This window comes from Microtus pennsylvanicus, chromosome 11 (genome assembly GCF_037038515.1).
Source record: "Microtus pennsylvanicus isolate mMicPen1 chromosome 11, mMicPen1.hap1, whole genome shotgun sequence".
Classification (NCBI taxonomy): domain Eukaryota; kingdom Metazoa; phylum Chordata; class Mammalia; order Rodentia; family Cricetidae; genus Microtus; species Microtus pennsylvanicus.
The window spans coordinates 60,139,959-60,165,390 of record NC_134589.1 but is presented as its reverse complement, the minus strand read 5'-3'; the positions used below and the strand labels follow the sequence as shown (position 1 = coordinate 60,165,390).

The window sequence follows — 25,432 nt, the reverse complement described above, 5'->3', positions numbered from 1 at the left end:
CTAGTGCACCGAAATGCACTTTCAGTGCAGAGCTGCTCGATCCTGTTCACTACGTCATCTTGGGTTCTAATTTATTTTCTTTCTTTCCTATCTTGGGGTCGGGGAAGAGGCGATGCTCAGACTGAAGCAAGGCCTTCTATGTGCTTACTAAATACACACCCTCCCACTAAGCCACACACCCAGGCCCTTTCTTTGGACTTTTAAATAGATAAGTAACTCATTTTTGCATGACTAAGGGTCAAACCAGGGCTTGCTTCAAGTTTACAAAGCGCTGAGGTGTTTCTCCAGCCCGATTTTGAGTTTTAGATCAGTTTTGGTGACTGGGAACAGACTGGTTTTCTGTGTGTGTGTGTGTGTGTGTGTGTGTGTGTGTGTGTGTGTGTCTGAACCGTCAGATTCGGGGGCTCTGGGGACACATTTGCTTCATAAAAAATCCAGTTTCCTTTTCTGTGCTCTAAAAGATTAAACATCATTAGGATGATCTATATTTTAACAATTTGAAAACTTTCTCCCTTGAAATCTTCTGGAATCAGTGACCTTTTTGGGCGTTTTCAAACAAGTTCCCCTTCTTACAAGGGAACCACTTTATTTAGTCTTTTCTAGAGCAAATTTTGGTCAACTATTCTTCTAGAGAATTATTTCTTTTTCTGTGTTTTTTTTTTTGTTGTCCTTGTTTTGTTCTGTTTATTGACACAGGGCCTCACTCTGTAGCCCAGGCTGTTATTCAGGATAACCTGAAGCCTGTTATCCTCCTGCCTCTGTATCCTGAGTGGGGGAATTACAGGCGTGTGAAACTGTGCCTGGCTTTGCTCTCCTAGGTTTTAATAGGATGTGAGAACTAATCTCTTAGGATTTTTTTGAATGATCATCTTGTGTGTGTGCCTGCCTGCCTATCAGCTGCAAAATTTACCCTAGAAAAACTGAAGATCGAAATAAAATGATTTCCTTGTAAGAAGCAAGCGAAACTTGCTTTCAAACGCCCTTCTGGTCGAGTTACAGAACTGCCACGGGGACCGTATGCTTGGCTGGGTACGGGGGGCAGAGGGAGGGGGGGAAGTGGGCACCAGAGCCTGGGCTGTGTCCCACCAGCAGATCGATTAGGTTTGCCCTTCTCTTTGTGTTTTCTTCATGGTGAGGTAGGATTTCACCTGTTCCATTTATTCTGCCAGTTTAAGTTAGCCTTGCACACAGAATGGCAGGGATACCATCTGAGAAAAGCCTTTTTATCCAATTTCGTCACTATGTGACATCACAGAATGACGTAACCCAAACCTAGATGGTTTAGCCTGCTACTCAGGGACCGAGTCTGTCTGTCTGTCTGTCTGTCTGTCTGTCTGTCTGTTGCAGACTGCTGCTCCTAAGGCCTGACAAACAAAATGACATGAAATCCAACAGGAGAGAAAACGCTGGGATTGAGGGACACAGTGCATGCATGTCACAGAGGAAACAGCAGGCCAAGCAGTGTGCTACAGCAAATGTTGTATACGTAGGAATACTATGCTGTATGTGATTAAAGGTACAGGAGAGAGGGAGGTGAATATGATCGAAGCATACTATATACATATATGAAGCACAATAATCAAATGTAGTTTTAATTGCTCATTATTATTCTTTGTGCATGGGTATTGCCTGCACTCACGGGTCTGTGTAGCACATGTGTAACGGGTGTGCCCTTGGAGGCCAGAAGAGGACCTAAGATTCCCTGAACTAGAGTTCCGGATGGTTGTGAGCCGCTAGGTGACTGCTGGGAACTGAACCTAAGGCCTCTGGAAGCCAGCACTCTTAACTGCTGAGCCATCTCTCCAACCCCTAAATGCATTTTTTTTGCTTTCACTGTGTCCAGGTTTCTTTATTTAAGAACCAAGTGATGAGTGATATGAACTCAAAATCAAGAGCATCGCTGAGCTTCGTTTTCCTGCCAACCACCTCCTCCCACCCTCCCGGCCCCACCCCTGTGCTTCCAATCACTGCTCAGTAATAAAGAACCTGACCTGCCTGCTGGCGGATACCGTCCAAGCTCTATCCCCTGCCTCACCCAGACCTTCTCCCCTCTGCCCCATCCCTAGGCAGGGCAGGCACCTCAGTTTGAATGTGCAGAAGAGCTCAGAGCAACGAGAGGGACTAAAGAGCTGAGCATGGTAAAGTGGAGGTTCCCACAGCCTGGGGTGCCGAAACCGGGTTCTGGGAACAGAAGAAAGGATACAGGGCCCCTAGGAAAAGAGACTCTGTAGCCTTTAACTCCTTTCTTTGGGAATAGTCAATGCTGGATTGTTTACCCTGCTGGCGAGGGTCACAGAACGTCCCAGAACCTCACCCTTCTCCAGCCACGCTGCTAGGTAAGGGTGGTCTGCCTTAGGAACGTGAGGCCTTCAGGTTCTCTCTCACTTGGTTCTCCATGCTTTGCTCTTTCTTGTGGGCCTGCACCAGGGTCTGTCCTTTGCCTAGCTCTTGAAGCTTCTTGTTGGCTTCCTCTGCCCACTCCTCCAGCAGGGGGGCAGGGCCTAACCCGAGTTCTTGAAACTGACCTGGCTGGATGCCTTTTTAAAGAGAATCCCCAGGGTGACCCCATACTGGCCCAAGTAGCAAGATCCTCTCTTCCAGAAGCTTGGAGGATTGTTCCAGTCTTTCTGCAGAGGCTTTACACCCCGGATTCCTGGATGGGGAGAGGACGGCTTGCTGGGCTCGCTCCAGCTTCTACCTCTCTACTCTTGACAGCCCCCAAGTGGGCAGTACAGTGCCAGCTCCTGTTGGGCCACCCGGCTGCATGGTCTCCAGGCCAACCTGGGGCACTAGGCCCACGCCAACCTGAAATCCACAGTACACCAGCCCTCTACAGAATTCATATGGCAGGAAGCACAAGAAGTCTCTCATACCTCTGAGCCTGGCCCAACCCCCAATCTGATTCCATGTCCATCCTTTGAGAAAGAAAAACAGAGCTATTTATGGTCGCCTTGCTCCCTGCCCTGAAGTGAGTAGTCTGTGAAAGCAAACATCAGCCTACCATCCAAAGACAAAAGAGAAGCAGGCGAGGAGGAAACTGAGGCAGCCGCATCTATTCCGAACACACCCTTTCTGAATCCACGAAGGAAAAGCCAGTTTGCAATTTGTGACTACTGACAAAGACATCCCAAACATCAAGTGTCTCTATGACATTTCCATACAGTAAGAACATCTGAGCTTGCCTTCCTGAGGAAGAAAAAAACCCTGCAGAGCGCAGAATGGTTTGTTTGTCTCTTCAGCAATCAGTTCAGTGTCATGATTTCTACGACAGTCACTGATAAGATTTTTTATCTTTAATCTCTGTGACAAATATATTCTAAAACTCTAAAAACCAGGCAGTTTGGCAGATCTGAGGTACCTAGGTAGCCGGGCGATAGTGGCTCATGTCTTTAATCCCAACACTCAGGAGGCGGATGCAGGCAGATTTCTATGAGTTAGAGGCCAGCCTGATCTACAGGAGCTAGATCTAGGATAGGCTCCAAAGCTACAGAGAAACCCTGTCAAAAAAAAAAAAAACCCAACCAGAAAAAGAGAGAGAGAGGAGGAGGAGGAGGAGGAAGAAGAAGAAGAGGAAGAAGAAGAAGAAGAAGAAGAAGAAGAAGAAGAAGAAGAAGAAGAAGAAGAAGAAGAAGAAGAAGAAGAAGAAGAAGAAGAAGAAGGGGAGGAAGAGGACGAGGAAGAGGAAGAGGAAGAAGAGAAAGAAGAGGAGGAGGAGGAAGAAGAAGTTCCTTCTGGGAATGCTTGGGCTATTTAACAAGTATCTATGGAGACAGACCTGCACACCTGATTGTGAACGCCAACACCTCTAGTGGGCTCAGGTTCTTTCCCACCTCTCCAGGTTTGACTGCTCTTCTTCAGTTACTCCTGTATTGACCCTATTTTCATACCGATATTTAGCCAGTCACAGTCAGTACCCTATGCATTTGGGCTTCTGAGTACAGGGGCCATTGGAATCCAATGGAGGAAGAAGAGACAACTGCCTTCAGGATTCACTGGGACAGACTCACCTGAGACAGAGGCCTCCTTGGCAAGAGCTCAGTTAGGCTAGCCTCCAGGCCTCCAACTGCAACCGTAGGCAGGGGGACTTGTTCTTGCCCTGGCTCCAAGACTCCACTCTCCACTTCAGGAGGACCTGATTGCTCCCACGACAGTCTTGAGCCCCTACATGCCAAGATCATTCAGTGCCCCATAGAGCTACCACTTTGGAGGCATGCAGAGCTGTAACGTGGCTCAGACCTGATCCTTGCTGGGCCAGGGGCAGCTCTTGGTTGGCATCATAAAGCTTTTGGGAGCTCTGAGATACAAGCTCTCAGAGTTAGCTGTCCCAGCGCTTGGCTTGCATTAATCTATTTTAAGTTGGTTTATCCCATTTAGTATCCTGAACTGACAAATGCGCTTATAGTATCATGGTGCTCAAATACTTTCAGATTTTGAAGCATTTTTTTAACTTAGGGAGATAGGATGCCCAGCCAACCTGCAAACGTGACAGGCGAGAATTCTACCACTAAACAACCAATGCAAACTCTGTCTGCAAATGTCAACAGTGCTGTGAAAGCTTTAAAACAGGAAAAAATACAGGAGGGTTCTTGAGATGGCGCAAGCCTGGTGGCCTGAGTTCAATCCTTGGAATCCACATGGTAGAAGGGGAAAATTGCCTCCTGCAAGCTGTCCTCCGGCTTCCATCCCCTCCCCCTCCCTTACACACACACACACTAAAAGCAATTTAAAGCGACTTTTTAAAAATTCATAACTATCGTGTCCATCGAAAGCGTACTGTCACCACCAATCCCCACTAGCTTGAGATTCAGATTACAAATTGGTTTTTCTATCTCCATAATCAGGTTCTTCTCAAGTAAATCAGCGAGGTTTCTGGTCTTGCAAAAGACTCAGAACACCGCACCAAGATGCAGCTTTTCTGGGGAGCCGCCCATTGTGATACATCCACCCAATCTTTTTTTTTTTATCATAGATTCCACATGTCAAGAAAATCCCAGCACTCACCGGTCGGTAGTGAAGATGTAGCCCACGAGATCCTTACACCCTATCATCAGGACACAGAAGGTCACAGCAAAAAGCTCTGGGGATAGAGCAGAAGAAAGGGCACAGTGAACAGGGAGGTCACAGAAAGTGGGGAGTCAGGGTGCTCCATGCACAGCCTGCGTGCACCAGGAGCCTCGGGCTAAGGGGTGTAAGCACCTGTGACTATCAAGGAAACTGCTGAGGACTTCTTGGCCTGTTCAATGTTTCCGGCACCCAATGCATTTCCCACCCGGACGTTGGCCGCCACACTGAAGCCTGCAGGAATCTAAAAGGAAAGAAACTACAGTAAGACTGTGCATCGAGACCCCACAGACAGACTCGGCCTGTGCTTCACACCGTGTGGGCTAAAAAGGCCCTATGGGCTCTGAAGACTTTTACATCTCTGTGACCTTGCTAGAAGCTCTGGGCTAATGAAGAACCTCTGTCTCCAAGTTAGGATTCTCACAATAGATGAGGCTTTTCTGCAGGGTTTCCAGCCTCTGCCACAGGAGGGAGGACCCCCACGCAATCGCATTTGTCCTCTGGGACATAGGGGAACAGTATAAGGATGGGTTTGACCAAGGTCCACTTTAGTGTCTGTTTTGAAAGAGAGAGAGATTCCATTCAGAAAGCAGAAAAGTTACTAAAGAAAATCCCAGGAAGGGATAGCCTTGTAACTATTGAGTCCAAACTGCCTGGATCCTGACATGTTTGTACTTAGTACCCACGTGACACTAAGCCAATTGCTGAACCTCTGATGTTATATTCTATCTGTACAAAGACTCTAATAATGGAGACTTGACAGAGCTCACATGGCTACCAACTTAGAACAGAGTCTCACACGTGGTGAATATCCAATAAAGATTTCCCGTTAATATCGATACATTTACCACTTGACTCACTAATGATAACTTTTAAAAGATTAATCACTGGAGCTGGAGAGATGGCTCAGAGGTTAAGAGCACTGACTGCTCTTCCAGAGGTCCTGAGTTCAATTCCCAGCAACCACATGGTGGCTCACGGCCATCTGTAATGAGATCTGGTGCCCTCTTCTGGCATGCAAACATACATAGAAGGCATGCTGTATATATAATAAATAAATCTTAAAAAAAAAAAGATTAAGCCAGGCGGTGGTGGCGCACGCCTTTAATCCCAGCACTCGGGAGGCAGAGGCAGGCGGATCTCTGTGAGTTCGAGACCAGCCTGGTCTACAAGAGCTAGTTCCAGGACAGGCTCCAAAGCCACAGAGAAACCCTGTCTTGAAAAAAAACAAAAAAAAAAAAAACAAAAAAAAGATTAATCACTTATTTGAGTTTGAACGTTGCCTTGCGTATTGGGATAACTATGGTGAGGATTAAGGAAAATCTAACACACAGAATAAGGAACAGTGGAGAAATGGGAGACAGGAATGTGATGTGAAGAAAGCTATCGGCAACCGTTTGACCACACATCCCTAGTTAATGCCCGTATGGTGCATCTCCTGGTACGGAGTCCCGAGAAGGACTCGACAAGATTTCTCATAGAATTCCCTCCTCAAATGGAGAGTCTGGAATTAGGATGAAACAACTGTAACACTTTGAGGGGAAATGTCACAGTCAAGAGAGACAAAGAAAGGCCAAGACCCTGTTCCCCATGAAAGGACATTAATGATTAAAGGACATTAACAGGACGTGTCTCCTGTATGCCAGAGGGGAAAGTTACTGAGCACATCATTAGAACAACTGATGGCAGACAGCCAGGGAGCCTTTAAATGCAGCGCTGAGAGCAGCTGGTGCACCAATAGAGAAGGGGTGCAGCCTTCTTTTAACTGGGAGGAATACAGACGTGCCTTTTTGTACCTGTAGAGAGCAGAGGACAAGATGTGCAAAGAGCACATATAGAGAGTTGTAAGCACTGATCTTTTTATGATTTTTTTTTTCCCAGCCAAGATTTCTTGGTGTAACAGCCCTGGCTGCCCTGGAACTCAAAGAGATCCTCCTGCCTCTGCCTCCACTAGTGCTGGGATTAAAGATTCCACTACCACTACCCTGCAGTGTAAACATTTATCTTTTGTTTGTTTTGTTTTCTTCAGGCAGGAAAAAAATCGGAAATCACACAAAGATATTTGTTCCAGGAGGTATCCCGAGGTGCTGACGATCTTATTACAATAATATAAATTAAACATTGGGCAGTGGAAGGCTGGATTAGAGATAATGGGCTCACGGCCTTCAAGCCTTGATAGATGTACTCAACTAAAATTACTAAAATATGAGAAGTGGAGTAAAATGTAAAAACGTGAAGTATAGGTTAAAAACGTCTTCCACAGGCAGTAAAAATAAAAATATATGCCCCCAAGGAGTAGAAGTAGGTGAATTGATCTAGCATGCTCGGATCCCCGGGGGAACTAAAACATAAACTAAAACCAAAGAAGTGTATATACCCTGTATATTTTAAATATAAACTATGGAGGTTAGAATGTCAGCTGGCTGAGTCTTTCTCCAAACTATAAATGCCCTTTCTCTCTGTTTAAAAAGGTTCATTTTTTTGCATGATGCTGGGCATGAGCCTCCTCTACTACAGCGCCACACCCTGGTCCCTGCTTTAGCTCTCCGTCTGAAGCGGTGCAGGCATAAATCAGAGCCCTTCAGAGTTTCAGGTTGACAGACAAAGTGACGGAAAAGCCTTTAACAATGTATTTTCTAGCATGACAGAATCTCCTCCACTTTGAAGGGTGAGCAACATTCCACTGTGAGCGTGTACGTACTTGGTCCACCCATCCCTCTACTGATGGGCAGACACCCAGGCAGCGTAACTACAGCCAGTACCGCCTCTGTGAACACGGTGTGCACATAGCTGTCCAAGTCCCCGGCTCCCATCCCCCATAAACATACAGGGCAGGCACAGTGTGCTCAGAGATGGAATCAGCACATAGCTGACCTTGGTGACCAGACACCTATTCCATACCCCTCCACCCCCAGGGCATTGCACTAGGGCAGTGTGGGAACAGAGTCAAGTCCTTTGGATCTGAACTGGGCCAGAGACAGAATTAGCAGATATTTGGGGATTTCTGCCCTCCTCACCCAGCTTCATCTTACAGAGAGAAATGATCAAACCAGGCATAAAGGGACTGTCCAGGTTCCAAGATGACTTTGTGGGAGACGGGGACAGGAATCGAACTCAGGACCTCATGAGTACTAGGCAAACACTTTACCACTGGTTTTATGTTTTATTTGGAGAAATTATCTTATTCCTTGGTGAAGTCCAGCCTTGAGCTTGTGACTCCCCTGTTTCCCCTCTGAGCAATTGGGATTACATGTCCTTATCACTCGTCCCTGCTGCAGGGTGATGTTTTATGTCCAGGAACATCTTTTACGGTGTTACTGAATGCCACCAATGCCTTTTGCTCCTTGTGTGACTCTCGGGTTAGAGAACAGGATGCCTCCCCCACGGTCACACAACAGGGTCTTGCGCACTTACCATGTAAACAATAATAGCCAATTCATAGGTGATGGACTGGGCTCCCAGCTCCACCATGCCAAGGATACCTGGGAAAGACGGGCAGCTGATATCAGCCTCACTCCAGCCAGACTGTTCCCACCAGCCAGTTCCCACCAGTTCTCCCGTCTGCGTACGCACCGCTCAGGAAGCTGCCTATCTCGTAGGCCCACCACTCAATGCACAGCATGAGCATGCTAGGGACGGCCAGCTGTAGGAAGGAGGCCCAGTCATGCAGGCACTCCCAGGACCACCCTGCAGGTACAATAGATGGGTTTTCAACATGTCTAACTCTCCGGCAAAAGCCACAGCGCAATCGAAAGGAAGTCTTTACCTCCCCACGTGGCTTGATGCAGTTTTCTCCAGAGGATGTAGAGGAACAGGAGGATGGCCAGGGCAAATTGGGAGATGGTGTTGGCTATCGCTGAACCCCTGGGAAGACCAGCAACTGTGGGTGGACACTGTGGTCCACCCTCTCCGCTCTGACTTGGGGGAGTTGGGGAGCCATGGACCCCTCACTGTGCCCTCTTCCACCACAGGCCCTGAAGTTACTCCGGCTTGGGGCAGCATCCTCTACACTCTGATAGCGCTTTCCAAAGCACATAAGAAGGCCACACCCACATCAGCTAAACTGCCCTCTTTTCCCTGAAGAAGGCTAATGCAGTCCCCCCTGCCCAAGAGGAAGCCCGACTCACATCACCCCAAGATGCAGCTGATGGAGAAACAGATAGTTGGCCAGGGCGTTGATAAGGTTGGCTGCGAATCCGGTCACAATCTGTGGCAGAACAATGCCCTGGAACAAGGAGACACCTTTATATGTGGAACATCAGGGGACTTGGGCTTAACAGGAGCAGTTGGTCAGCTGAGGATACCTCTCGCCTTCCCATTCTCCCCTCCCCTCTGGGTCCTCCTCTTTGTTGTAATAGAGAGCTCTGACTGCAACTGGTAGAAGCTAAGAAGGCAACAGGAAGTGGAAGGAACTCAGAGATCCTCTCTGCTGTGCACAGAATGGCAGGACTTAGCAAGAGTAGAAGGTGGCATTTGCAAGAGGTTGGAGATAAACTGCGCTTTCTCCACCAAAACTGAAATCCAGAAGCTTGTGAAACTGTTTCTTTTGAAATGGAAAGCGGATTCCTTCATGACTGACTCCGAGAAGCAGGAACAGCGGGAAGAATGTCCTCCCTGCTTCCTGCCTCACGTTAAGATGAGGGACCGGTGAGATGGCTCAACATGTAGAAGCATGGGCTGCTCTTCCAGAAGACACAGGTTCAAATCCCAGTGCCCACGAAGTAGCTCATAACCATCTGTAACTCCTGTTTTGGGGGATCTAATGCCCTCTTCTGGCCTCCCCAGGCACCAGGCATACAAGTGGTGCACAGACATACATGCAGGCTTGGGGAGAACTGGGACCTGTGTGACAGCATTGGGGAAATGGTGACGGGAAGATCTGGAGTTCAAAGTCATCCTGGATTCTGTTTTTCTGTTTTGTTTTGGTTTGGTTTTGTTTTTTGGTTTTTCAAGACAGGGTTTCTCTGTAGCTTTTGAGTCTGTCCTGGAACTAGCTCTTATAGACCAGGCTGGCCTTGAACTCACAGAGATCCACCTGCCTCTGCCTCTTGAGTGCTGGGATTAAAGGCGTGCGCCACCACCGCCCAACTGTTTGTTTGTTTCCGTTTACACAAACTAAAGCTGGAAGGAAGCCTCAGTTGAAGCATGGCCCATCGCACTGGCCCATGGGCATGTCTGTGGAGTATTTTCTTGACTGATGGCTGATATGGGAGGGCTCAGCCCACTGTGGGAGGTACCACCTGTGGGCAGGTGTTCTGGTTCTATAATAAAGCAGGCTGAGCGAGTCATGGGGAGCAGGGCACTAAGCAGCTCCCGTCTGTGGCTCTGAAGGTCACGCTGAGATCACAGGCAGGCCTGTAATACACCACATCTGCTTCTACAGAACCTTGCCCTTGCGCTTCCCCCTTGTCTGGTGAGACCCCCGACACCTCTGGGCTGCAGCTTTGTCTCCGGTGGTCTCCAGATAACAGGACGAGGGCTAAAGAGTAACAGTTCAAGTGAGCTCCATGTGAGCCCCTGGAGAGCTTCATGGAGGGGAGTCAGATTTACCCCTCTGGTGCAGAAAAGCTGCCAGCCTGCATTTCGAGGGGCCCAGGTGTGGTGGTTTGATAAAAATGGTCCCCATAAGTCCATAGGGAGCAGCACTATTAGGAGATACGGCCCTGTTGGAGTGGGTGTGGCTTTGTTGGAGGAAGTGTGTCACTACAGGCGGGAGGGGGGGCAGGGGAGGGGGCTTTGAAGTCTCAGGTGCTCAAGCCTGGCCAATGTGTTACTGTCCTGCCTGCAGGTCCAGTTGTAGACCCCTCAGCTACCTCTCCAGCACCATGTCTGCCCGCGCACCACCATGATGATAAAGGACTAAACCTCTGAAACTGTGAGCCAGCCCCCGCTAAATGCTTCCTTTATCAGAGTTGCCCATGGCCATAGTGTCTCTTCACAGCAACAGAAACCCTAACAAAGACACCAGGGTAAGCAGAGAGAAAAGAGCCTGGCAAATAAGATTCTACTGAAGTGACAAGAAGTGAAGTCGCTTCCTTGCCCAGTTCCTCTCGCTCCTCTGCTGCAGGTCTCAATGTTGCCTGTCTTTCCTCTGCTCCCTTTCTAACTTCCGCCCTCTTCCAGGGGAGTATATTCCTCCAAACAAGCAGTATGTTTCAACTGAAACACTCCTGCCTCTCCCAGAGCCCACAGCCCAGTCTCCAGGGCCCACCCATCACCGTGGGTACTGCTCCTTCAGGGCAATTATTTCTTCTTATTAGACAATTTTCAGCCCACCATTTTCAAAATGCTCATCTCTGCACTAGAAATTAGTTTGTTTTCTACCAACCCAATCACCAGTCAATACCGCACGCTGCCCTAGCAGACCAGCCAGCCAGATCCTCTTACGCCACTGTGCGCTGTGTCTTCTGCCTACACTCAGCGCTCCTGCCTAGTGCAGAGGATTCTACCTGGTTCATACAAGAGTCTAGACAGAGAAGAGAGGACCTGGAGGACAATCAGAAATGCTGTTTATACCGCCTGTGTTCAACTAGTTCAAGTGCATACCTGTAACGTTAATAAAGTGTCCAGAAAGTGGAAACTTCCCTGCCTCTTCCTATCCCTCCTTCACACCTCCCTATTAAATATGCTAGAGGAAGCCTGCCTGTGTGATGGGTATCTGTGGCCAGTTCCTCCTTTACTTGGATTTTTCTAGAAGAAAGTCCACAACCCTATATCACACACTGTCCTCATAAATCCACCCCCACCAAGTCAAGGCCACCATTCCCAGAGCCTTTGGCCATTGCCATTAGCCATGTTTGAAGAGTCTTGACTATTCTCTGTTATCAACACAATACAAGCTTTTATACCCTCTGCCCCAGAAAGTAGGAGCCTTCAGACAAACTGAGAAGAGGTATGGGTGCCCCAGACACAGCCAAGCCACATTGACCTTCAGCCCTCTACAGAGCAGACAGGCTTGTACCAGTAAAGAGCCAAAGAACACAGATGCTAACGTTACCATTGCCAATGGCAATATTTCCAAGCAGGAACTGGATATAAATTTTCAAAGCCAAGAATAATGCTTCATTCACTCCTTGATGGTACTTAAGAGATCTCTCCACATCAAAGTCCTGTGTGCACAAGCCTGGGAGCATCTTGCAATGACTCTCAAGCAGGCCAGTTCCCTCCACCCTGGTCTCCCTGATTCTATCAGCCCAGCCCCAAAAGAAAGAGAGTAGTCCACATTACCTGGTTGAGCAGGTATTTAACTTGTAACGTATAAAGAAAGGCTGCCTACAAGAGAAGAAGAGGACGGGGTTAGTACTCCAGTCTGAGCATCCATCAGGGATTTGGGTACCATAGCAGGCTTGTCCCACAGCCACCCTAGCTGCTCTCCACTCTGCAAAACCTCATTTATCCTGGGCAAGTGGTGTCTGTGGTCCAGGGGCTTCACACAGCTTCTGTGGGAATGAACATAAGCCAAACAGTGGAATGTGGAGTGTCTCTTATGGGTTCATGTGTGCAAGCATGTGGTCCTCAAGTAGACAGGCTGTTTTGGAGAAGTCATACAATGTGTGGGAAATATAGGGTCATGGGTTCTGCCTGGCCCCACTACAGACCTTAACTCCTGCTTCCTGGGGCAAGGGCAGGGGCATTAGCTATAACTAAGCGTTCTTGGGCTTCTGAGGTCACTAATAGGAGCTAGTCACACCACCGTGGGACTATGAGCTACAAGCAAGTCCTTTCTAAGCTGCTTCTGTTGGGTATTTTATCCCAGCAACAAGAGAGGTACACCCCCACTCCCTGTCTGGCAGGAGGAGATATGGTCTCCTAGGGTGTACATTGACATCCTAGTATAGCCCAGCTCTCATCTTATTTGGTGGGATAATGAAACGATGTAATATTTAAGTGGTTTTATGGGATAGGGCTGAGGGTATAGGTCAGGGGATAGAGAACTCATTTAGCATGCAAGGCACTGGGCTTCATCCCCCAGAATATAAAGTTAAAAGAAAAAGAAAATATTTTATGATGAACTAAGAAGTGCAATGCCAATTAGGAGGGCAAATAGCTACCATTAGGGCAGACTAAGTCCTTCAAACTCACACACAGAAGTCCTACGCCCATAGACAACTGGATTTAGAGGGTGATTAAATCAAAATAAGGGCACTGGAGTGTGGCTCTAATCCAATAGGATTGGTGTGTTTATCACAGTTTATTTCACATACATTGGTGTTTTGCTTGCATGAATGTCTGTATGAAGGTGTCAGATCCCCTTTTATGGAGTTACAGATGGTTGTGGGTGCTCAGAATCAAATCGAGGTCCTCTGAAAGAACAGCCAGCACTCTTAACTGCTGAGTCATCTCTCCAACCCCAGTTGTGTGTTTGTAAGAAAAGACAACCGTGTTACATGGGAATAATAGGGTACACCTGTAAGCCAAGGATAGTAGCCACAGGGAAACCACTGAGGCCCACGCAGTGATCTTGGACTTACAGCCTTCAGAACTGGGAGGAAATACATTCCTGCTGTTTAAGCCCCCAGTATGTGGCAGTCCCAGCAAACATCCAGCCCCTTTATCCAACTGAATAAACTTGGCTTTGCCAGTTCATTGACCATCTACAACTTGTTATTAAACATTAACATACAACTATCTAAAGGTCATAATGATGCTCTTGGAGGATCTGAGATGAACAAGACTTTACCCCTTAAAGACACATTCTGGACTCTTCTGTTGGATGCCCCAAGGATATGTCAGGAGCAAGAAGTCAAAGCAATGACCCCCATCCTGGAGTTTCTTCTGTTCTTTGATAGACAAATGCTGGTGTCCTTAAGGGACATAATTAGAAGCACTCTTCTGTGATGAGCCGATGTCACATGTAAGAATTACATCAGACCGAGTTCATGACATCCCAGCCACTTTTCACCCAAGGACCCAAGAATGGGGTCTCTGACCCCTTGAAAACTCACAGGAAGCGCTGGGATGAAGATCATGACATAGGTCTGGGTGAGCCTACACAATAGAAAATAGTGAAAATGATGACAGGGGCCACCTCTCCCGGGAAGAGACAAAACGAAACAGTGGGCACTGTTGCTGCATTCTTGGTTCTTCCTAAATAAATGGACTTCGGCTGTTAGAGCAAATGGAAAACTATACAAAGCCCACCACTTGCACCCTGGTTCAGCTTCCTGCTTCTTCCAGTCTAAAGCTCTCAGACAGGGATTCTGAGCCTCACACTGCAGGGCACCACAACTGTCTCTCAGCTTTCCTGGCTCCAAGCCCCTCTACCCAATGGGATATCCAGGCATGTCTTCAGCTATTGTCAAATGCCTGTGTGTTCAGAACCACCGGCATGTGGCAAGTGCTTTTCAAAAGCCTTAATCAGTTAAGTCAGTGGGTCTTAAACATGGCAGCTCACACATGGAAGATTTGAAAGTTAGTGATGCCTTGGGCCTCACCTATACTGGTTAAGAACTTGGGGGGTGGGGGTGGAGGCCAAGAGAATTATCCATAGTACCAAGGTGATTTTAATACCAACAATGGTCAGAAATCACTAAGTGTTAACAAGCCACAGACTGCCATCCCGAAGCAAAGACATTCATGAGTGCAATTCCACACAAACTCTCGACCCTGAAAGTCATTATTAAGAGGGTATCCAGGTTTCACAAGCCGGAAATGGAAGGTATCATTGCCTGGGAAGGACTAGCCAAGACCAGTTTAAGCTTATCTTGGAGTGATTGTCTGGCCTCTGTCACCTGGAGGCTGAGTGTAATCGTTCTACAGAGGTAGAGTCCCTGCCCCCAACCTTGCCTTACCTGGACACATCTGGGTCCTGCCGGAAGAGCAGCAGAATGTGCTCGGTGTTGATGAAGAGTGCCCAGCAGGGGAAGCAACAGAGGAGCAGGATGAGAGTCCCTCTCTGCAGGATGACCCCCACATGCTTCAAGTTCTGGCTCCCAAATGTCTGGGGAGCACAGGCAAACAAACCCGTTAAACAGAAGACACAACCCGGCTATCACTCAGAAGCCTTCAGTCACGCCTCATTAGAAAGCAGGTGGCTTAGCTAATCTCTCTAGGGAAAGACTGTGTGACTGATTGAGAGCTGGGCTGGCTGCACTGCCCAGCATCACAAAAATACCCTCCTTAGGACCCGAGCTGCAAACGACATATCGAAGGTCCCATGCGGTTCTAGTCTGCGGTCAAGTTTGCATCACCTGGAAGCTTGTTAGAAATGCAGATGTTTGGACTCTAGACTAAATGTAGATGTTTGGACCTGACTCCAGACCAAAGCATGACCTGGGCCAAGGGCCACAGCGTGGGGCATCAGCTCCTGCCGACCTACAGAAGCCAGAGGGTGCCGGTGACTCTCAGCTTTCTGTCCAGTAACATCTATGTGGGAACTTCGGATCAGCTATAGAGGGGAACATACACCAGGGGGACTGCCGAGTACCAGTGGCCCTCTGCTTAGATGGACTGGCTTAACTTTTCAACTCCAGGTTGGTGCAAAAGAAACGCACGCATGGTAGAAACCAGCCTTGAGGTTTTATTTTGGATCCTTCCCCAGGTTAGTGATGCGGGGTGTGATCCTCTCATTTGGCGCTGGGGAGCACTGAATTATGGATCATGAGGGGGAGCCACGACTCCCACTCAATTATGGATCATGGGAGGACCAAGCTGTGCTCCATGCTGCTGAATCAGGATGTCCACTAGGTGAGGGAGAGTCAATGGATGTTCATCTTAGGATTTCCCACTTAGGATGGATCTATCCAGATGTAATCCACCCTAGTCAAAGAGCATCCTATGCAAGCTGGAATACCACACCCCTGGAGGATGCTGAACACTCATAGCCCTGGGTGGGGGGCAGCGACCTGCGCTTTGGCAAACCCTCCAGATAACCCTGATGCAGATTCCATTAGAGATGCCCAGGACCACACCAAACTCCAATATTAAAGTTACAGGAGGGACTTTTACACAGGTCCCCTGCTTGATCAAAGGCAGTCACTCAGAGCAACACTTTTCATTAGGACTGAGAGAACCCTAGCCACACTTCAGAGACAGCCGTGGAAACCCGAGCCTATGGCTGGCAAAGGGTGTCAGGGGCTGGCTGCTCTGAGTTCCTCATCTGTGTGCATGTGTCTCTTCCTCTTGTAGTGAGTTCCTCCATCTACCCCAAAGGAGAGATGTGTGGAGTCACCGAGAGTGCGTACTTCCTTTTACCTGGGAGATGAGGGTGTCACACGCAGAAGATAAGCCATGTCCCACCGAAATGCCAGTGACGTTGATAACCTGGAAAGGAACAGAGAATGACTTCACAGAGGCCCATTCTCTGCCCTGTAGGCCAGGACCACAGTGTGGCCGACCCCCTTCTAGAGAACCTGCTCAGACCACTTGGGTCAGCTAGAATGACATGCAAAAGCTCAGGAAGGGACACCCAAATCTCAGACCGGCAACAACAGTGCCACCTTTTAGAAGTCTTAGCTGTCTTGGTCTCTAGCTTCAGAGTAGCTCCTAAAGGAACACACTGTGACACAGTAGCAGTTTGGGGTGAGTCTACCCACTAGAGATGAGGGCCTGTTGAGCATCTCTAGCCCAGGCCTGTTGAGCATCTCTAACCCAAAACTCCACAACCCCAAATGTTCAGAGATCTGAAACTTCAACATCGATGACAAGTCACACATACCATCTCAGGTCGGATTTTGGAGTTTCAGATTAAGTATGTTCACCTGGGTAAAGTGTCAGTATTCTGAAATGCCCAGAGAAACTTGAGACCCTTCCAGTCTGCATTTCAGACAAGGGTTGTTTCTCCCCAAGTCAAGCCCTGAATCACAAGAATGACACAGAAGCAAACACATAGTCAAAGCTGGAGCCTGCTGGAGACTTCTTCACTGTCTCACTGTCTTCCCTAGAACCAGGAAGTAGCATGGAAGGGGTCTTATGCAGCTGCCTCGCTGAACTGAATCTGTAGCAGGTTCCGTGAACAAAAACTGAGCTCAGCCTGCTGCAAGAGCTGGCTTGTCACAAGACCACAGCCAGCAGAAACCTGCTTGAGGCTTACCTGCATACACTTCTATATTGCCCCAGATTTTCAAATAAGGAATTGTGGTGTTGCTCAGTGGTAGAGGTTTTGCCTAGAGACCAGGCAAGAAGGGATAGGACAAGATAAGGAGGGGGCTGAGCAGAACAGGAATATATCCTGCAAAGAGCCAGAGTCCGTGTTTAAAGAAACACGTGACTAACTAAATAAGTTGATGGCACTCTTACCCTTGCATGGCCAGTTACCAGTCCCTAGCAGAGACCAGTGACTCATCACCTCATCCTTGGGGACTGTATCCACCACAAAGAGAATTTGGGGCTCCTCCCAATTTCGGATTCAGATACTGGTTTGGATCTAGACCCTACCCTCCTATTCCATTTCTGGATTAGGACTTTCAATTGTAGTGGAAATGCTGGTGTATAGGTAAGACGACCCCTCCTGAGTTCAGCAAACTTCAAGGAAGTTCCCTTTTCCCATATTCAAACTCCCACACCAGATGATATAAACTGAGATCATGCCTTCCATAGATGGCTTCATCCAACACACTAGGCCTGGCAATCTGCAAGATCACACTAAACACGATAATTTCTAAGGATTCAGCCTGCTGGCACCCTGAGTCTAGCCCAGAGAAACCTGTTTCAGACTCCTGACTTCCGGCACCGTAAGGAAACCCATAGCACGATTAAACCACGGGGCTGTGGTTGTCCGCCACAGCAGCAGGAGGCCACAGCCGACAGCTCTCTAAGCCTCTGTGGAAAGTCTTGCACGTACCGCGATTGCCAGTGTGACAGCGTCCAGCTCTAGCTTGCCCAGGTGACCACAGAACACGGAGCTTATGAAGCTGATTAGGAACATCATCAACTGGGCCAAGAACTGGAAAGAGAGGAGAGCAGGGGTCAGGATGATCACCCACCGCCCTAGTGCACAGGAGGACATGGTGCTGCCGGTCCAGTTCCCCGGAGAAACACGGACACTGTTGACCCATGGGAACGAGCACGCGATTTCACTATAGCATACGATGTGTGTGCTGGCTAGTTTTAGGTCGATTTGATACAAGATAGACTCATTTGAGAGGAACAAATTACTCTATTGAGATTGGCCTGTGGGGCCTTTTCTTGATTGACGGTGGATATGGGAGGCCCAACTCACTATGGGCAGTGACACCCGTGGGCTGGTGGTCCTGGATGCTATAAGAAACCAGGTTGGGCAACCCATGAGAACAAGGCAGTAAGCAGCGTTCCCCAACGGCTTCTGCTTCAGGCTCTGCCTCCAGGTTCCTGCTTGAGCTCCTGCCCTGCTGGACTGTGATGTGGAAGTACAAGCGGAAATAAACCTTTTCCTCCTCAAGTGTTTTTATGGCCATGGTGTTTACCACAATCTCAGAAAAGTAACTAATACAGAAGTTGGTACCAAGGAGTGGGCTACCGCTGTAAAGAACCTGACCGACCGCATTCCCTAGAAGAATGTGGAAGGCTTTGGTACTTCAAGCTAACCGTTATGGACTCAGCCCTCTGAAGCCGTAAGCCGCCATCAACCCTTTCTTCTGTGAATTGTCTTGGTCTTGGTGTTTTATCAAAATGAAATATAACTAAAAGGGGTTAAGGCACAAATGAGATCACCCAGCTGGACAGCGGAGGAATCTGAGACTTCACATGAAGGGTGCCTGTTTTATTGAGGATGTCTAATTCTCTAGTTCTAGGATGGCTCCACCGTGAGGGCAAATATATCTCCAACTACTAGGCCTTTGTGCCCGACATGCCAACGGTGGCTACGACTTCCTCCACAGTGCTGTGTCTCTGACACAGAAGTCCAGGAATTTGAGCTAAGTTTGGATAATTCTTGTGGGATGCACTTTCCGAGGCCAGGCCAGTTAACCCCGTCTCCTCAGGAGGCTGCGGCTTTGCAGGCAGCACGCCAACAACTTTGCTCACTAGCCAGGTTAGTATTAAATGTAGCCAGTACCTGCAGGAGCAGCGCTCTGGAGCAGAAGTTTATTGATTTCTCAGCCCTTGGTGACAAGGTTTTGAGTGAGCACTTGGCCACAGATGTAAGTCACCTGCAGATATTCAAAATGTTCCTCCAGGTGGTGGTGGCACACACCTTTAATCCCAGCACTCGGGAAGCAGAGGCAGGCGGGTCTCCGTGAGTTTGAGGCCAGCCTGGTCTACAGAACTAGTTCCAGGACAGCTAGGACTGTTACACAGGGAAACCCTGTCTCGAAGAAAATAAATAAATAAATAAATAAATATTCCCTGGCCCACCTCAACATATTGATTTGGGAGGTCTGTGGGACTGAGGAATCAGTATTTCTATATTTTCTCCAGCTCTGTGCCATGCAAACATGCATACGGCCAACAATCCTACTTTGGGAATCCCTGAGAGCTTTTCAAGCTATGCTGTTGGAAGGCGTGCTGCTTCCGGACAAAGACTGGTTCTCCCATATAGCTCAGTGGCTGTTGTGTGAACTTAAGTGGGCATAGCTTAGACAGAACCAAACATACCACAGTTTACAGCGTAGCAGCAGGGTGCAGCTCCGTGGGGGAGTGTGCACTTCTTTCCTTCCTTCTCATCCAGGGATATGGCTTTTTTTTTTTCAGCATGCCACAATACAGAAACCTGGTAGCAAGACCCTTCATGCCTTGCAACTTAAGATAGGAGAAAGGGGGTGGGGTGTGCCTGGGGCCCGGCGCTTGGAGGGAGAGCCAGTAACTGCCTGCCCAGTGGACTGTGAAGGAACTGTAGAAGGGCCTGGCTCATCCCCTCCCACAGTGGTCTGCAAGTTCACTCTCAGCAACAACATGTCAGCACAGCCATCATCTGGGGACATTCTTCCCTGGACACACAAGGAAGCTTAGCCCAGAGTCGCCTGACTCGACAGTGTTCCTGAAGTACACAGTGCATTCGGAATTCCAGCTCTGGAGTCCCCAGTCTGAGTTCCCTCTGCCGCCCAACCTTGGAAGCCATAGCACAGACAGAAAAGATGCGGATGATGTAATACACTGCTGAGCACTTCTGTGTAGAGAACTGAAAGGCACTGACCTCCCCACAGGGGACCTTAAGTCACAAACAGCCTTCACTTGTGTCTGTGTCTCTTATTTGGAACTAGATTCCTGCCTGCCCTACAGACAGGTGTGTTAATGACTTACAGAGTTCTGACTCTTTAACCCATCTGATTCCCTTGAAGAGTGAAGACAAAGATAAGGACAACCAAGACACCTTACTGTCAGCTTCCATAACACCCTGCTCCAGCCCCCAAGGCTGCCACATTCTAATCGGTCAGTCTTCTTGGATCCCAAGAACAACAGAGCCCCTCAGAGAGATCACTCATGAAGAGGTTACCTCTCACTTGACAGTAATTACCCCCTAAAGGAAACAGGAATGCTCCCACCCCTAAATGTAGGAACAATTATCTTATGGAACCAGGAGCTTGTTCTCTTGAATGATGATGGCTCCAGAGTCACGTGACGGAACCAGGACTGGAATAACAACCAGCCATACCAGTGTGTAATAATAGTGATATCTCCTCCATGACCCTGGAGCAGTGATTCCCCTGGACCAATGTGTGGTAACAGCGATGTCTCCATGACCCTGGTGCAGTGATTCCTCTGGACCAGTGTGTGGTAACAGCAATGTCTCCATGACCCTGGTGCAGTGATTCCCCTGGACCAGTGTGTGGTAACAGCAGTGTCTCCATGACCCTGGTGCAGTGATTCCTCTGGACCAGTGTGTGGTAACAGCAATGTCTCCATGACCCTGGTGCAGTGATTCCTCTGGACCAGTGTGTGGTAACAGCAGTGTCTCCATGACCCTGGTGCAGGGCTTCCTATGGACCAGTGCATGGTAACAGGGATGTCTCCACGGCCCTAACACTTCCCCTGTTGAAGCAGAAAGCTCGTGTCAGTGCCCAGAAGCTGGGCTGAGGTGCAGAAGTTGAAGAAAATTCCAGGAGGTGTCAAGTTAAACTCAACACAGCATGAAGAACTTTCCAGGCAGGAGAAGGGCAGTGAACCCGAAGCAAGAAGGTTGAGGCCACGCCTCTGAACAGAGGCAGGCTGGGTCGAAAGGTAAAAATAAGGAAACGCATGATGTCCATGCAAGGGCCAGACTGCACAGCTGAGTTTGGAGTTTAAGCACAGTTCACACTGTTTTTTCCACACACATGTGTGTAAAGGACTGCAGTTGCTCTACAGTGAGCATTTTACAAAGAGCTCTGGAGGAGAGTCAGTGAATGAGAAAGTGAAAATCCTGCCAGCCTGTGAGATGGCCCAGCCGCTTCCTCCCAAGCCTGAGTTCAGTGCCTGAGAACCACATGGCAGAAGGAGAGAATCATCTCTTGTAAGTTGTCCTCTGGATTCTACCAGTTGTATCCCCCCCAACACACACAATAAATGAATAAATAAATGTAAAGAGAAATAAAGAGGGTCAGATGCTCAGAGGACGTTAACTCAGCCACCCTATCTGTTTACAGTGGAGCCTAGGAGGATAAGGCAGCAGACAATACAGTCCTCGGGAAACAGGGGATGCCCAGCATCTGAGCACCGAGATGCAGGACCCAAGAAGGGCTCCATACACCATCACAAGAGACTAAGCTGACTGGGAAAGCAATGTTGATGGCACTCTTGCAAAGCAGTCACCAGGTCACCTGGCTGCTCTTACAACCTGAGATTTCCCTTTTTTTTTCTTCTGTTGGTTTTAGTTTTCCTTCCTTCCTTCCTCCCTTCCTTCCTTCCTTCTCTCCCTTCAATGGATACACATTGTGTTGGTAAGAAACCAATGGCATGCATGTATACATTCATGCTCCCATGCAGGAACCAATGGCATGCATGTATACATTCATGCTCCCATGCAGGAAAAGGAGCCAGTTCCCTTCTGTCAGCCTAGTGCTGGGGATCAGGTGACCAGAAGAGGGCAGGAGCTCCGGACACTGCCGCTCTCTTTTCCTTTTGGATTTCTGAAGAAGGAGCTCATTCTGTAGCCCAGGATGGCCTTGAATTCGTGGGTGATCGACCCTTCTGCCCCATTCTTCCCAAAAGTACTAAGATTCCAGGCCACGGCTACCACACGAGGCTCTTAGGAAGTCTTTCTGACAGCCCCTCAGTGAGATTACGTTGAGGCGAAGCTAGCCGCTGGGAAGTTCCAATCAGGGAACTGAACTCCAGGTCTGGAGACTGAACACCAGCTGCTCTTGTCTGCAGAGGGCTGTGAGCTACTCTGTCTCTGGAGGACTTGCAGCTCCACACCCCACACCCTACTGTGTGAGCCAACACATCCAAGAATGGGGTCCCCATTCCAAGAAGTCACATGTGCCAGTGCTCGGGAGCTCCAAGGTGCTTAAATGACTGCCTCTTGACCAATAGTATATTCACTCAGACACACACTGGCAGATTCTTTTAGCCAGAGAAGGGGTTTTCTCACCCTTGAGGACTGAAAACCCCCAAACTGGCAGAGAACAGGAATAAGATCACATGTGATACGGTTCTGTGGTCTTAAAACCCACATTGCTTCTAAGAGACAGCAGTGAAGGAGGCCTCTCCTAACGAGTAAAGCCAAGCCCACTGATGAGAGAACCCCAAAGAGAACTGTGTTAAGAACTTGGGTTTTGAACACAGTGCTTGGTGGGAGAGGAGCTGGCACCAGATGCCTCTGCGCCAGACATTGGATCTAGATTTCAAATAGTTTCGAAAACCTAATTCCAACGTGACAGTTCACCTTCCTGCTCCATGACTCTGCCCCAAGGTTAATTCTATAGATGCCAGACCTCCCAGGCTTCACCGCTAGTTTGCAAAGAAACCAAGTTTGAATGTCCCCACTTTCAGGAACCTCTAGCCTCAGGGCGCACGCGGAGGCGCACCAGGCTCTCCACATTGGCGCAGCTGTGGCCCGCTGCCGGCTCTCCCGGTTCCCAACCCACGAAGTCAGACGGGGCAACTTAGGTAACGGGACTCCCAATCCTCAGGGATCGGTCTGCCGCCGAGGCCACCTGACTCACCGCAGGACCCGCCAGGACCAGAAGCGCCCGCAGTTCCTTTTGGAAGCCGGACAGCAGCAGGCTCAGCCCACGGCGCTCGGGCACGGCGGCCGCACCTCCCGGCTCAGAAGCAGGCTCCTCTGGGAGCTCCATGTGGCCTTCGCGCTGCCTGGACTCAGACGCGGCAGGGGGACCCACAGGTCTGGCCGATTCCAGTCCCCGCCCTCTGCCGCCTCCCCAAGCCCGCCCAGAGCTGGCTGGGTGAGTCGCAGTCTCTGTGACCTTGGACGCACCCCTTCCCCCTGCAAACCCCGAGGTCCTCGCGTCCCCAAAGGCTGGCGAACAAACTCAGGACTGAGAAGTTTGCAGAAGTGCTGTAAGTGAACGGGGAAGCTCACGGGGGCAGCGAGCGACCTTCCAGTCTCTATCGCTGTCCAGAGGCAGGTTCAGAAATTTGCGGCTTGGAAAGACTTAGAGTCCTGAGTCAAAGGTCGGATCAGGCAGTCGTGGGTGTCCAATGTCTCTGCTGTGCAGTTTGCGGTCAGCTCAACACACACTCTGTTAGAGGTTTGGACTTTACAATTTTTTCCCCTCTTGATAGTTGTTTAAAGAATATAGCATCTACCAGGAAAGAAAAGCAAGCCACAGAAGTGCTCGCTGCTCTTGGATGGTCATCAGTCAGAAGACACAGGAGACACTGTGGCAGGAATAGGCAGGTTCAAGGGGCAACCCGGAGAAAATACAAACTTGCCACCCAGAACCTCGTTCTCCTCATCTTTAGACTCAAGATGCATCGCCCTCACCACCCACTGCAGGCAAGCATTGCCTCATAGAGTTAGGTCTAAGTCAAAGCATTCCTGTGAAGTGCTAAAGGCCTTTCTGTGGCAAGTGACCATGCATGACAAATGTTTTAGCTCACTGTTAGCTTCAAGCTGCTCTGACAAAATAACTCAAAGGCAACCAAAGGAAGGGACTATTTGTTTGGTTCATGGCCTCAGAAGGCTCCAACCTTGTCCAAGCATTGCACAGAAAGAATGTAGAGGAACAACGTTTCTTACCTTGTGACAGACAGGAAGCAAAAGAGACAGAATACCCTTCAAGGACATGCCTGTGTGACCCCCTTTCTGCAGTTACCCTAATTTCCAGCTCCTTCCAAAATGAGGCCACCAGGTGGAGACCAAGGTTTCAACATAAAAGCCTGCGAGAGACATTGAATACCCCAACCACACCACTCAGGTAACCAGGGAGTTTGGCGTCCAGATTCAGGGTTTGGTTTTCAGTATTGGGGATATAACCCACCCCCAACCTCACACATGTTGAGCATAAGCCCTGTCCCTGAGCTACAACCATGAAGAATCCAAGATTTTAACACACGATCAATGTGACTGGGCGTAGAATACTTACCTAGCATGTGTGAGGTCCTAGGTTCCAGCACCATGAAGAACAAACAAACCATCTTAGTCTGTGTTCTATTGCTGTGAAGAGACACCATGACCACGGCAACTCTTACAAAGGGAAGCATTTAATTGGGACTGCCTTGGAATGTCAGAGGTTTGGTCCATTATCATCATGGTGGGGAACATGTTGCACACAGGCAGACATGGTGCTAGAGAGGTAGCTGTGAGTTCTACATCCAGATCCACAGACAGCAGAAAGGGGGTGGGGGCTCTGGGCCTGGCTTGGGCTTTTGAAACCTCAAAGCCATCAAAGTAACATACTTCCTCCACTGAGGCCACACCCCCCATCCTTCCCAAGGAGTACCACTTCCTGATGACTAGGCATTCAAATATATGAGCCTATGGGGGAGGCATTCTTATTCAGATCAGCACACAAACGAACCAGACCATTAATGTTTTTTCCCTGCCCTTTCACACCATCTGTGGCTCTCCCCTTGGTCCCTGTGCAGGTAAAGGCAGCCTCCAGCCTCATCCTCCTACCCTATAGGTCAACTACTAAGACCCTTCTCCCTTCTCTTCTGATTCCATTAGCACAAAATGAGAGAGAGGAGGGGACTGGCCCTCCTTAGATTTCTTGCCTACTTTTAGAACAATCACCTAGTCCAGGAAATTGGGGTCTTGAATCTGCTTACACCTGAACTACACTCCAAGCTCTGTGCCTAAGGGTTGGATGGTGTCCACAACTGGGGTTCCCCCACCAGGACTGCATGTGTGGAGCAGAGAAGCAGCTCCTCAGAGAAAACGGGGGTCTCTGAGTCAGAAGCCCAGGCTGGGCACTAAGATACCCCTTCCATATTCTTGGAGTTTATTCCCACCCTACACTCATTTTACCAATGTCCTGCGGCACAGTCCCTGACAGTGAATTCTACAGCTGTCTCTGTGCGGCGCACCATGCCTATCTGCGCTCTATGTGCTACCATACAGTCCGTGAACTGG

General features: G+C 49.0%; 1 protein-coding gene across 3 annotated transcripts in view; it reads right to left on the bottom strand.

Moving 5' to 3' along the window:
* Positions 1 to 23,621, bottom strand: part of LOC142860689 (multidrug and toxin extrusion protein 1) — a 35,182-nt gene extending 11,561 nt beyond the window's left edge. The window contains exons 1-12 of one of the 3 annotated variants that reach the window (XM_075992287.1): positions 23,061 to 23,621; positions 17,843 to 17,944; positions 16,255 to 16,323; positions 14,853 to 15,001; positions 14,007 to 14,049; positions 12,289 to 12,333; positions 9,189 to 9,286; positions 8,828 to 8,925; positions 8,635 to 8,748; positions 8,476 to 8,543; positions 5,197 to 5,305; positions 5,002 to 5,077 (exon numbers count right to left, since the gene is read on the bottom strand). In XM_075992287.1, coding sequence (XP_075848402.1) covers positions 5,002 to 5,077; positions 5,197 to 5,305; positions 8,476 to 8,543; positions 8,635 to 8,748; positions 8,828 to 8,925; positions 9,189 to 9,286; positions 12,289 to 12,333; positions 14,007 to 14,049; positions 14,853 to 15,001; positions 16,255 to 16,323; positions 17,843 to 17,944; positions 23,061 to 23,192 — 1,103 coding nt within the window. In that variant the 5' untranslated portion in view covers positions 23,193 to 23,621. Of the gene's footprint in view, positions 1 to 5,001; positions 5,078 to 5,196; positions 5,306 to 8,475; positions 8,544 to 8,634; positions 8,749 to 8,827; positions 8,926 to 9,188; positions 9,287 to 12,288; positions 12,334 to 14,006; positions 14,050 to 14,852; positions 15,002 to 16,254; positions 16,324 to 17,842; positions 17,945 to 20,569; positions 20,672 to 23,060 lie in introns of those variants that run through there. The other 2 variants (XM_075992286.1, XM_075992288.1) reach the window with 2 other exon arrangements.
* Between the last annotated feature and the right edge of the window lie 1,811 nt (positions 23,622 to 25,432).